The 13,021-nt window shown below is 44.9% G+C and overlaps 1 protein-coding gene across 4 annotated transcripts; it reads right to left on the bottom strand.

Moving 5' to 3' along the window:
* Positions 1–1,845: 1,845 nt before the first annotated feature.
* Positions 1,846–12,259, bottom strand: GJB6 (gap junction protein beta 6). Of its 4 annotated transcripts, none has more exons than XM_084878219.1 (2): positions 12,145–12,259; positions 1,846–3,327 (listed from the first exon to the last, which is right to left on the bottom strand). In XM_084878219.1, exon 2 carries the CDS (start codon positions 3,310–3,312, stop codon positions 2,527–2,529), a length of 786 nt encoding a protein of 261 aa, XP_084734345.1. In that variant the 5' UTR covers positions 3,313–3,327; positions 12,145–12,259; the 3' UTR covers positions 1,846–2,526. The 4 variants fall into 4 exon arrangements, with proteins under 4 accessions (XP_084734345.1, XP_084734346.1, XP_084734347.1 ...); XM_084878220.1 differs by lacking the exon at positions 12,145–12,259 and adding an exon at positions 11,512–11,631; XM_084878221.1 differs by lacking the exon at positions 12,145–12,259 and adding an exon at positions 9,745–9,763.
* Between the last annotated feature and the right edge of the window lie 762 nt (positions 12,260–13,021).

Here is a 13,021-nt window from a genome sequence, read left to right as displayed (position 1 = left end):
GACTTGAAGAGGACTCATACTGAAATATTTGCAGATGAAATGTCTAGAATTTGCATTAGATAATCCAGACTTGGCGATGGGCAGGTGAGGTGGGAAAGGCAGATAGGCATAAAAAGATGCTTGCTAGAGCTGGATAATAGGTGCATGAGATTTCTGAATGGTACACATTACATGTGCAGTCAAGCTGTGGGAGTCAGTGTGATACAGTAGTTAAGCCACTGACTTTGAGACAACTGGACCTGGTTTGAACCTTGGCTCTGCTACTTATTAGGTATGGGCCTTTGGCAAGTTACCTAACCTCTCCAACCCTCAGTGTTCACATTCATAAAGTGGAGATGATATCTCATCAGGAAGAGTGTTGGGTGAGGGAAGAAAATGTCTTCATGCAAGGGACTGGGAGAGAGAGAGAAGACAATGCAGGAGCCCAAGTTGAAGGTGGAGATCCAAGGTTAAGTTGGGCAGTGTCTTGGAATCTAGAAAAGGATCCCAAAGAGTTTTAAAATTATAACAACTGAACCCTGGCCAAATGGCTCAGTTGGTCCGGTATAACAAAGGTTGTGGGCTTGGTTTCTGATCAGGCACATACCTGGGTTCCCAGAGGCAATATCTCTCTCTCTCTCTCTCTCTCTCTCTCTCTCTCTCTCTCTCTCTCTCTCTCTCTCTCTCTCTCCTTTCTCATTTCCCCCTTCCTCTCTCAAAATCAATAAACATAGCCTCAGGTGAGGATTAAAAAAGAATTGTGACAGCTGAAAAGAAGTCATTAGTCTAAGGCCATACCACCCTGAACGTGCCCAATCTTGTCTGATCTCGGAAGCTAAGCAGAGTCGGGTCTGGTTAGTACTTGGATGGGAAAAGAAGTCATTAGGCTTGTGCTCAGAGCATCATTATGCTGATAATGGCTTGTTTTCAATGGGAACAGTGATGAGAAGCAGGTGGATAGAGAGTGCTGGCAGCAAGTGTGCCATACTCTCAGACCTTGAAGGGATGGTGCAGTGGGAGCTCTAGAGTAAAGGTGTGTTTAGGCAGGTTAAAGAGCAGAGAGAAGGGACCAGTGGGACAGTCATGAGGGTTCCAGGAATCCCAAGAGCAAGGTGGAAAAGAAGTCCCTTTTCCATTCAGATTGGGCCTGCTACCAAAGCTGTTTTATCTGCCTTGATATCTCCCCCCCTTCCTATACATGGGCTTCATTTTATACCCATTCAAACAGCTATTTAAAACAATAACATTATAGGACAATTGGGAATTACCAGTGCTGACTAGATTTTTTAGTGTTATAGAATCTGGGGCTGTCAGGCCCTCAAGTATATTCATTATCCATTAGGTGTACCTATGCATTGTGTAAGCTAACTATGTAGGTTGCATGTGTGTATTATTACTCCAGAATGACCAGTCTGTGATTGACTCACTGACACCCACACAAAAGGCATCTGTGTTCAACGAGGAAATCCTTAGGAGGAACGTTTCCCCATCTATGGCCTTAAAGCTGTGGATCTTTTTCTCAGTCATCATGGATTGAAGGACTCAGGTAATGAGTCTGTTGAGGCAAGCTTTGTGAGGTTGATGCTGAGCACCTGAAAACTTCCCCGACCTCTTCCCTATCAAGATTGCACTGACTCAGAGGACATCCTCCATGTGCTAAAGCTGCAAACTCCTCTCCCAGTGGAGGACTGAGTGGGCTGCTGAACTTGGTATCTGCTCATTTGCTGTGAGTCCCCAGTGAACTTCAGGGTAACTCTACCCACTGAACCAGCAGCTACCCCAGCAAGAGTGTCCCAATCCATTCACCAAACCACTGGGGTTGACATCATGGTGCCCCGAACAGAAACCCAGAATGCATAGGAAGGCTTAAGCAGTGGAGCTCAACTTTATTGAGGGGAGCAATTCACAACTACTGCAAATGGACTAGTTTTAAAAAGCTTTCGACCTCCATATAGCTCTATCAACATTCACAAAGCTGTAAAAATATATTGTACAATGAACACTTTCTAGAGCATCGTGCTAGTTTATAAACTTGTCGATAAACAATGCAAAATATGATTTACAACAAGATACAGTAAGTTCAAAATTTAAATACTTAATGTATAATTCTAAAACTATCATCATATGTTTTTCCAGGTAAAGAAGACTAGTCATTATAAAAATATATAAATTCAAAGTCAGTACTAAAACACTTAATCCTATAAAAATACCTTTTACTATTAAAATTATCCATTTCTAGATTAACATTATTAACAAAAGTTACAGTCTTAAAGTTTCAGGAAATACCCACTATGTCAGATGGCCCACGTAAAACAGACATGTGAAAGAAGCTTCAAGGCATGGTTATCAACCTGTCTTAGTTTTTAGAGATGGACGACATATGTAATCATGTTGCATATTAACGGCACAATTATTCTATAAAACATTAATTCAGGTACCTATGCATTATGAGAGCCATTTATAAACACAGTCTCTAGCCTAGAGAGAGGGTCCTTAGGAGAAGATACTAGTTTTGTTAGCAGCTGGCTACATAGCACTTTGAAATGTCTAACTTGGAAAACCAGTGGTTGCATTTTGACCACTATCTGAAATCAGCTCATTCATTTCATTTTGCTTACTCTCCTTTAGGGCATGACTGGGGTGGTTTCTTTGTGTCTGGGCTCTTTTTGATTTCCTGAAACACACTTTCAGCAGCAGGTAGCACAACTCAGCCACATTGAGTAGCATGCAAATCACCGAGGCAGAGATCATAAAAATGGTGAACACGGTTTTCTCCGTAGGTCTAGAAATGAAGCAGTCAACAAGGTTGGGGCAAGGATCAATCCCACATTTCAGCACCCAGGGCAGGTGGTACCCATTGTAGAGAAAGTAAAACACATACATAAAGGAAGCTTCGAAGATGATTCGGAAAAATATGCTGCTGGTGTACGTCCACCACAGGGCTCCCTCGATCCGAACCTTCTGCTTTTTAATGTCTTCCAAGTCTTTGAATTCATTTCTCTTCTCTCCTCGTCTGAATTTGCGGGCGGCCTCCTGCCGGTAGTAGGCAACGTGCATCGCCACAAGTAGGGCAGGGGTGGAGACAAAGATGAGTTGCAGGGCCCACAGCCGGATGTGGGACACTGGGAAAAAGTGATCATAGCATACATTTTTGCATCCCGGTTGCAGAGTGTTGCAGACAAAGTCTTCCTGTTCATCACCCCACACTTCCTGAGCAGCCACCACGAGGATCATGACACGAAAGATGAAGATGACAGTGATCCACACCTTCCCGATGCTGGTGGAGTGTTTGTTCACACCTCCGATGAAAGTGTGCAGGGTGCCCCAATCCATTGTATTGGTTTATTCCTAAACAGACAAAGGGGAATTAACAGAAAGTTCCTTTGAAGGTATACAATAGTAGTTATATTACAGACTGAAGCAATTTTTGCTTAAAGTGTGTTGTGATAGTTATAATTTCAACCCCTAAACTGCTGGTAGGAGGTGTTCTGGGGAGGAATGCCCAGCCTAAAGACATTCAAAGGTATTTATTTATTTATTTATTTATTTATTTATTTATTTATTTTACCAGAGATAACTTTCAAGGGGATTTAATGTCATCTTCATTCAACTGACTTTAGATTATATAATAGGTCACTGTTTAACATGAATACAGGAACTCAGGTAATTAAATTTCCTTCCCCAGTTCCCATGAAATCACTGTGTTTCTAATTGCCCAGAGTGCACAGAGGGTCCATAGAAGGTTATAGTGATTAAATGGTTTATCCAAGAAAAAATATTATTCATTGGAATGAAATAATCTGGTTTACCATACAGACTAGGAAGAGAAAGTAAGAAAATAAATATTGGTTAACTTACACAATATATTTATATTTATTTCTATCCTGAATATCATGCCATTATCAGGGGTTCTTAGAAAACCTAAGGCTGGCCTCTTCTAAAAGAGAACCGTAACTTCCTAAAAGGTGCTCACTTGTTCTTCCTTGTGCTAAGCAGGCTGATGATGGCCTTCCCTTCCCAGCAGGTACCACCACACCAACAGTTGTGGTGAAGGACTCATGCCACTGCAACAACGAGCCTCACTCCTTCTTAGCTCCCTGATTTAATGTCCCGGGAGAAAAGGACTTCTTGCAGAAACTTTTGATACAATTCAAGCAGACGTCTTCCACATACCACACAAAACTAAAAAGTTGGTCAGCAACTTCCTTGAAAATAAAGTGATGAATAATGAACACTTTGAGAGTCTTCTGAAAGTGAAAGGCTCTCTCCTCAGAAAAACCCACCCTTACAGTTTTTTATACCCTTTAGAGGAGGAGGGAGTCATCAAAGTCCTTCTGCCAACCTATCTTAGACTTTCTTGAACTGCAGTCAGGATTCTTCCCAGGCTAACTTCCCCGCCTGCCATGAGTTTGCTGGCAGTCACCATGATAATGGCAGTGGCACAGACATAGTGTGTGTTAATGTCAAAATGATGTTTACAGACACCTCTCATGTCATCAGCAAGTTAACTGTCTTTCCATAGTTCATTTAATAACCATACCCTAACATTTTATTTAAGGAATATTTTATCCCTCAGAAGGAATAGCCTTATAAGCAGGATATTCATGCCATACAGGGGTCTTCAAACTATGGCCCGCGGGCCACATGCAGCCCGCAGAGGAGTCTGATCCGGCCCGCCAGGTTTTTTGGGCAGTGAGCGCAGCCGAGGTGTTACAGTAGGAATTAGTAGTTCATATAGTCCGGCCCTCCAGCTCTCTGAGGGACCGTGATCTGGCCCCCACTTTAAAAAGTTTGAGGACCCCTGCTATAACAAGGCTTCCTAGAAGAAACTCAAGGTTAGGCTAGAAGAGATTAACATGCTTGCTCTCTGGGAGCCCACACCTGAAGGGTTGTGTTTGTTCATATCACATCAAGAAAGACACTGACAGGGGGACTCCCAAGATGGCAGTGTGCATGGTGGTGGTAGCCAAAGAGTGTCAACATGGAGAATGAGCTGAAATTCTACATGGTACACATCCCTGGATGTGGTGGATGAGAATATCTCTGCAATGGGGAAGGCCCTGGTGGACACTGAGGAGCTGGAGCAGTTTAGCTGGAGCACAGCTCTCAGTCACAAGGCAACAGGAGGATCTAGGACTAAGAATTGAATCCAAGATAGAATGAACAGAAAGCCAGGATTTTTTCTTTTAAAAGGGAGCTCTACCTGGGCTTGCTGTACCCCATAGAGCAGTGTTTCCCAAAGTGTGGTACGCGTACCCCTCGTACTCATGAGAACATAGAATTAGGCGCAGCTAAGCATGGTGGGGGTATGCGTTGCACTGGAGTTTGGTGGGGATATGCACTGTACGAGGGGTACTCAGTGGTAGGAAAATTATAGAAGGGGTACACATATGTCAAAAGTTTGGGAAACACTGCAGAAGACTACAAGGTATATGGCTACATGACCAAGTCCAAGGTGAAGTTTGTATGGTGGTGGATGCTTCCAACATAGTGCATATTGACAATGAGATTTGCAGTATGTTCCAGAAGTTGCTTGTTGATTGAAGAGAAGTGTTTTGTACATAAAAAAAGAAAAAGAAAAGAAAGACACTGGCAGGCTGATGACCTGCTGGAGTGTGGCCAGGTGGCAAAGCCTGGAAAAACACTCTTGGGAGTGGACACTGAGGAGCTGGAGCAGTTTAGCTGGAGCACAGCTCTCAGTCACAAGGCAACAGGAGGATCTAAGACTAAGAATTGAATCCAAGATAGAATGAACGGAAAGCCAGGATTTTTTCTTTTCTTTTTCAATTACAGTTGACATTCAATATTATTTCATATTAGTTTTAGGTGGATAGCATAGTGGTTAAACATTTATATAATTTAAAAAGTGATCCTCTCAGTAAGTCTAGTACCCATCTGGTATTATACATCCTTATGTTGTACATTACATCATTCTGGCATTTATTTTATAACTGGAAGTTTGTTACCTCTTAATCCCCTTCACCTATTTCAGTAACCCCCTCAACCACTCCCTGCTCTGGCAACCATCAGTCTGATCTCTGTATCTATGAATCTATTTCCGTCTTGTTTGTTCATTTATTTTGTTGTTTTGTTCTTTAGATTCCATATATAAATGAAATCATATGAATTTGTCTTTCTCTGTCTGACTTCACTTAGCATAAATATCCTCTAGGTCCATTCATGTTGCTGCAAATGGTAAGATTTTATTTTTTTTATGGCTGAGAAAAAATGAAATATCCTATCTAATAAAAGAGTAATATGCAAATCGACTGTCACTCCAATACACAAGATGGCTACCCCCATGTGGTCAAAGATGGCTGCCTCCATGTGGACACAAGATGACTGGTAGTTGTGAGTGATCAGGCCAGCAGGGGAGGGCAGTTGGAGGGGACCAGACCTGTAGGGGAGGGCAGTTGGGGGCAACCAGGCCTATAGGAGAGGGCAATTAGAGGCGACCAGTCTGGCAGGGGAGGGAAGTTGGGAGCAACTAGGCCTTCAGGGGAGGGAAGTTAGGGGTGACCAGGTTGGCAGGGGAGGGCAATTAAGGGCAATAGGGTGGGCAGGGAAATAGGCATCAATCAGGCTGGCAGTGGAGTGGTTAGGGGGTGATCAAGCTGGCATACCACTTACCTCATGGCAAGAAGTGGTTAGGGCCATCAGGCAGGCAGGTGAGTGGTTGGGAGCCAGCAGTCTTGGATTGTGAGAGGGATGTCCGACTGCCCATTTAGACCTGATCCTGGTGGGCAGTCAGACATCCCTCAAGGGGTTTTAGATTGGAGAGAGTGCAGACTGGGCTATGGGACATCCACTCCCAGTGCACAAATATAACATATATATATATATATATATATATATATATATATATATATATATATATATATATATATATTTTTTTTCCTTTATTTGTTCATCTGTCAATAGACACTTAAGTTTTTTCCATACCTTGGCTCTTATAAGTTAAAAATAGAAATACCTTACCTTGGCCAGTTTTCTCAGTGGTTAGAGCATTAGCCCACAGACCCAAGGGTGTGAGTTTGATTCCCGGTAAAGGGCATGTACCTGGGTTGCAGGCCCGATGCTGGCCTGGGTCAGGACATATGCAGGAGGCAACTGATCAATGTGTCTTTCTCACATCAGTCTCTCTTTCTCTCTCCCCACCTTCCACTCTCTCTAAAAATCAATGGAAAAAACACCCCCAGGTGAGGATTAACCAAAAAATAAAAATAAAAATAGAACTACCTTATGACTCAGCAATTCCACTTAAAAGTATTTATCTGAAGAAATCCAATTTAAAAAAATATATGCCTTCCCATGTTCATTGAAGCATTATTTACAATAGCCAAGAGATAGGATTTTTTTTTTTTAAAGAAAAAGCTGAGAAAAATGAAATAGGTTCAACTCTTTAGACACAAACTCTTTGAAGCTATGGCTTCTTGTTCTTAAAACACTCAGTCAGAGGCTGAGTGAGCACGGCCGGATAATGCAGAGGGTTCACCGGGGAGGGTGATTTCAGGTTCTACAATTAAACCCTGCCTTCACATACCACTTACCTCATGGCCTAAGAGATGTCACTGCCCACATTAAATTAACTTTTGATTTAAAAGACTAATTTTAGACAATATAAATTAGTACAATTAATTTTTAGTCTCCCATGGAAGTCATTATAATACATTTTCCTAGTTCTTGCTGTTCTATTCTGGAAGTCTTTCAGGATGTGATGGGTGGTAGGGAAGTGAAGAAATATATATCTTGATGTTTCAATATATTCTACAACAGATGTTCCCCTAAGAGGTCAGTCCTGTTTGTTTATAAAATGAGATGTTTTCTAATTAACTAGGAAGCATTTCCCCCTGAGGTTTAGTTAGCCAAGCACCCAATCAGCAAATATTTGATTTACCAAAGAGTAGTTCACATTTTCTCAAGACCTCGAAAGTGCACAGAATTTAAACTCCCCTGTAGTTATAAAAGAGAAAAGGCTATCTGCGTCTGAGTTCTCTATCACCTGCGTGAACAATGGCACCCCTTGTGTCACCTATTACCTGCCCTACTAGGAAGCAAACCAATCAAGCTGAATGGATGAATTTGGAAAGGTTAAGGCCAGGGGTTGAGGTCAGGAGGTCACGATTTCCTCACAAGAATATGGTCCAAGAAGTAGGATCCTTGATCCCTACTCCTTGGAGTGTCTCCTTCTTGAAAAACAGGAGCAATAGTGACAGCAATAGCTTTATTTCTTTTTTTACTCCTCTGGTTCCCAAATCACACGCTCTCAAAGAAGTAAAGCTGAACAGAAAATAATCTATTATACAACTATTTTTGAGTTTGAGTCAGCAATTTACCTGCACTTTTAAAGGAAGGAAAAAATGAGATGTCTAGAGCACTAAAAAAAGTGAGTGGTTAAACCACAGTATGTGTGTCTAATCTCCTGGTCACACAGACAATTAATTGGGCTAAAACAAATCACCTAACTGGCAGTACCTTCCTACAGGATCAACCAAGCCCTATTACTATCACATGATGGGAATGACTGGACAGGAAAGGCTGTTCACAGCCTCCATCGCTCTGTTGCCCTCCTTGCTCCTCAGGAAGAGCACTTGGTGAACAAGCACCAGCGTTTTCTACAGTGAAAGTTTCCCTTTCCATTCTTTTGTTTAGTCTCTGTTGTTGCTGAGGGGCTTCCCAAGAAGCCAGGGCATCCGTCCAGCACACCATGCTCCCAGTGCAGGCTAAGAGCAGGAGGAGAGCTCCTCTCACAAGTATTAGGGGAGAGACCCAGGGGCACGGCCCGCCCCAAACTTCCTGACACAATGCTGCAGTCACAGGTAAGGCCTTGTGGCTGAGAGAGGGCAGAAGACTCAGCAGATCTGAAAGGAGGCCCTGGTTGCACTTGCCCCTGCTCATCTGACCCCTCGGTGGGTGAGGCGCACCCTGGCTGGGGGAGGAGAGGCACATTACCGCCGGCCCTCAGCCTCTCCCCTGTAAACACACAGCCTGGGTGAGCTGTCATGAACAGTGTGGCTAGAGGACATTTGAAGGCCCAGTACTTTTTGAGAACTGCTTTCCAAACTTTTCTTTTTGGGACCCTTTGCCATTGGTATCAATGAACAAAATACCTCTTTCCTTTTAGGCTTCAGGCAGGCTGGCGGAAGCCACTGGGAGCAGCTTTTTCAGGAAAAAGTAAAATATTAACCCTCTCTCTGTAACCCAGAGAGATTTAACTGGCCCCTTTCGGCTCTCTTTTAAGGAAAGAATGGAGATATGATTAGATTCTATGGTCTTCAATGTATGAGAGTGTGGTCCCACTCAGACAAACAAAGGTGAATTGTATTCAGGTTTGTGGTATATCTAACCATCCACAGTGCACGCTCACTTCTAAAGCTCCAGTTCCAAATATTTACCTCTGAAAACAAGTAAACCATTGACCTTACTTCTGATGATATGCATGGTATTATGAAGACAGACTGTTCTTCCCTTTTACAATTCAAAGAATTTAAATCTATTAGCATTCTGCTTGCTTCAGTAATGGAATTTATTGATTGTTTCAAAATCTCTTATTTAAGAATTTAATCATAACTAGTTTGCTTAATAATGGCATTTTAGTTTCACTACTGACAGAACCAAAACTAAAGCCATGCTGTGTTAACCTCAGCACACACCATGAGGTGCAAAGGTCTTTTGGATACTTCTATCCTCTTTGGATGACCCTTTCAAGTCATTCAGCAAATATCGGATAGACTTAGAACGGAACACATTTCTCACGATTTCCACCTTCGTTTGGAGAGCTGAGAAGTCTGAATTGATAAAGGCAGTGATGACACAAGTGAGCCTGACTCCCAGGCCTCCTGAGAGCCTGTCACACGAGAAGAAGCAGGGCAAGGTTCCTCCTCAGAGCTCAAGTTTTCTTCTTCTACGTCATGAGATTGCCTAGAAGCCAATGTAATGGACATGAGTATGAATCTTTATGCAGCTTCTGGATGTAGGTGAGGAAACATAGTTGATGTGGCCATATTCCTTTAACTCCTCCCACATGTCTACTGCATGACATTTGTGGGTAGTTTCTCTTCATCCTCAGAATTGTTATGAGGAAAGTCTGGACACTACCAATTCACTGATGTTCTGTAGTTTGAATTCGCAATAAAATAATAAAAATAAAATCTTTAGTATAGTTTCTTTGTCTTTACCAAAATAATGATACTACCACCAACCAAAACCTCAAGTTCATTCCCTGAGCATTTAAAAAAAAAAAAAAAAGGAGTTTGAGAATTGGATATGCTTCCTTATCCCCCCCCCAAATTAGTACGCAGTCTAAAAAAATCTCAAATTCTCTTCTTAATCCAGAAGAATCTATACTTTGTCTCATGAAATTTTAAATCATCCAAGTGACAAGCTGATACATGGTTTTTAAGTTTAATGACTCAAAACTTTATCAACTGTCCTTTCAAACTAATGGCCAGTGACAAAATGGATTTAGAATTTATATACTTCTTCAAAATTAATTCAATAAAAATGAAAATGTTTTTGTGTTTGGGGTCTAAATATAAAAATGAACAGTTCATAGAATTACATGTATTTCTTAATTCATTTAAGAACTCAAAGAGTTAAACATTTTTTTTTTTTTTCTATTTAAGCAGTCTCTGTTCATTCAAGTTAACCTGTGTGCTTCCCAAACATTTAAGTCCAAACAGAGTAAAGTGACCTTGGGAATAAAACAAAAAAGGCCTTTTGGGGACCCATCCATTTTAATTGATCAAACAATTAAAACAGAAACCTTCACATATGACAATGCTGCCATGGGAGGGGTCATGGCCTCATGGACCATCGAGCTTGGATAGAACATTAATCTTCCACAATTTTATTTTATTGTACTTAACATTTTTGCTAATGAGTACAAACCACTCACAGCTCCTGGACTAATCAGACTGTGTCAAAGCTACATGGTGAGTGAGGATTTGCAGGTTAGAATTTTCTGTCTCCCACTATAGTTGTGCTCCTTTCCAATGCTCTTAAAATTCAGCAGAAAAAAAAATGTAAGAAAAAGAGAACAATCTGGGAGCAGATTTTGTTTTATAATAAAACCACCAGTGAGGCAATTGGGTGAATAAGGATCTTTTGGGTTTTGGACCCCCTCCCCCCTAAGTTACAGGCTGGAGTGTTGATATTCTGGCTCCTAGCCCCCTCTGCTCTCCTTGGCATAGTTCAAACAACGTCCCCAAAATGGCAGCCAAATCCAAACAACAGACAAAGCTCTCCCAGGGGCAGTTCTGAGCAGCATCCTGCATTCTAAGGGAGCTGCACTGGGTCAGGACATTTTCTTCCAGAACACTAGTTAGATCTGTTAGAACGGAGGCGAGAAGACACTTGTATGGCATAAAGTCCACCGAGGAAGAGAACCAGGGTGTGTGCCTAAATTCAAGCAAGCCCTAAATGCACAGCGAGGTTCCACCCAGGGGGCAGGGAGGCGCTGGGCCCATGTCCCTGCAGGGGCCGCATCCCCAGCCCCTCCTGGTCCAAAAGCTGCATTCCCACCGCACTCACCTCGGCCAGGGTCCTGCTGTCCAGGAAGGGGGCCAGCCCAGTCAAAAGGCAGCAATGACAGTGACACTGGACTGACTGCTCTTCACCTGACAGGAAGTACCTTCCAGTGCCTCCACCTTTTAACTGAACTGTGTCACCAATGACAATTACTGCTGTCCCGTAATTGTCACCTGCTTTTCACAAGTTTCTGGGGCGCACATCACACAGTCATAAGGGTCAGTCCTGCCTGGGACCTAAGGTCTGGCCATGAGCCTCCTGGCTTTCCTGTCCCCCAGATCTGAATGGGCCTTCGTCAGTCCCGCCAACACGAAGACAAGCCCAAACGCAGCAAAGGAACCGGGGGAAGGGGCACCGGTCCCAGCCCGCCCCTCGGACGCACGTGTGATGCAGCCATAAACCTGTTGTGCAGGCCGAGGGGACTCTGGAGTAAAAGCCAAACCCGTCCGTCCTGCTTCCTCGGCTCGCAGGGGCCGCGGGATGCGGATCGGGCTGATAAGGTCTCCCCGGCAACTCGCGGGCACCCACTGGGAGGCCAAGGGGCCCGCCGGAGTGGTCGCCAGCCAGGGCGACAGCTGCACACACCCCTCTGGGGGCGGGGGGCTCCCCCGCGGTGCCCCCACCCAGCCCGCTTACCTGCGACTCTGCGCGCGGCGCCCTCGCGGCGGCAGGGCGAGCGGCGGTGTCTGAGCCGCAGTCAGCGGGGCCCCCACCTCGGCGCCTTTTAACCGCGCCCCACCCCGCCTCTGCCTGACGCCGGGCGCTCCGAGGCCAGCGGCGGGGGCCAGCACGGCCCGCCCCGGGGAGCGCGGGGCGCGGGGCGCGGGGCGCGGGGCCCGGGGCCGGAGAGGGCTCAGGCCAGGCCTCCCGGGGGGCGCTGGGACTAAGGATGGCTTGGGGGGCCCGGTGCCCTGGGCGGGCTTCTCCGTTGGGGGAGCCGAGTGCACGGGCAGGACAGGACCCTCGCTTTCCCCTCCGTCCGGGAGCGGGGCTTGTAGGGCAGGTCCTCCCTGGGGGCGCGAGACAGAGGGTCAGCCAGGTCTGGTCCCGGGGTATGGTGGCCCGTGTCTCCCGCCGGGTAGCTGCTCACCCAGAACCCGGATGTCCTGGGGAGAGGGCTTAGGGGGCCCACTGCCTGTGGAGAGGCTTCGAACCCAGGACCCTTTGGGGTCAGGTTCAAGGGCAGGCAGTGTTTTGCCAGGACACAGGGTCCTTGCTTTCTGTACGTCGCCATCCTCTGTAGACCCCCGCTATTCTCACAAGGCCCTCCCCTAGAGAGCAGCGTGGAGGCACAGGGACTCTTTTTCTCTATCAATTAATGGCCACTTAGAGGAGTTAAAGGGATTATTTGAGTTATCTCCAACCTTTGAAGCCATCCTAGGGGAAGCAGAGTGGGCTTCCCTCAGCGCCACCGGCCACCACGTGGAGACCCTGGCTCTTTTCCAGACAGGGCTCTGGTGTCTAGGGTGGCATAGGGGCTGGTGCAGGGGCTGATGGGGTGGAAATGTGGGGA

This window comes from Pipistrellus hanaki, assembly GCF_964339955.1.
Source record: "Pipistrellus hanaki genome assembly, chromosome: 3".
Lineage (NCBI taxonomy): Eukaryota > Metazoa > Chordata > Mammalia > Chiroptera > Vespertilionidae > Pipistrellus > Pipistrellus hanaki.
This window is presented reverse-complemented; position numbering and strand designations above follow the sequence as displayed.

Bases quoted from the DNA above. Each gene is read 5' to 3' on its own strand.
- GJB6 (XM_084878219.1), bottom strand. From the start codon at position 3,312: ATGGATTGGGGCACCCTGCACACTTTCATCGGAGGTGTGAACAAACAC.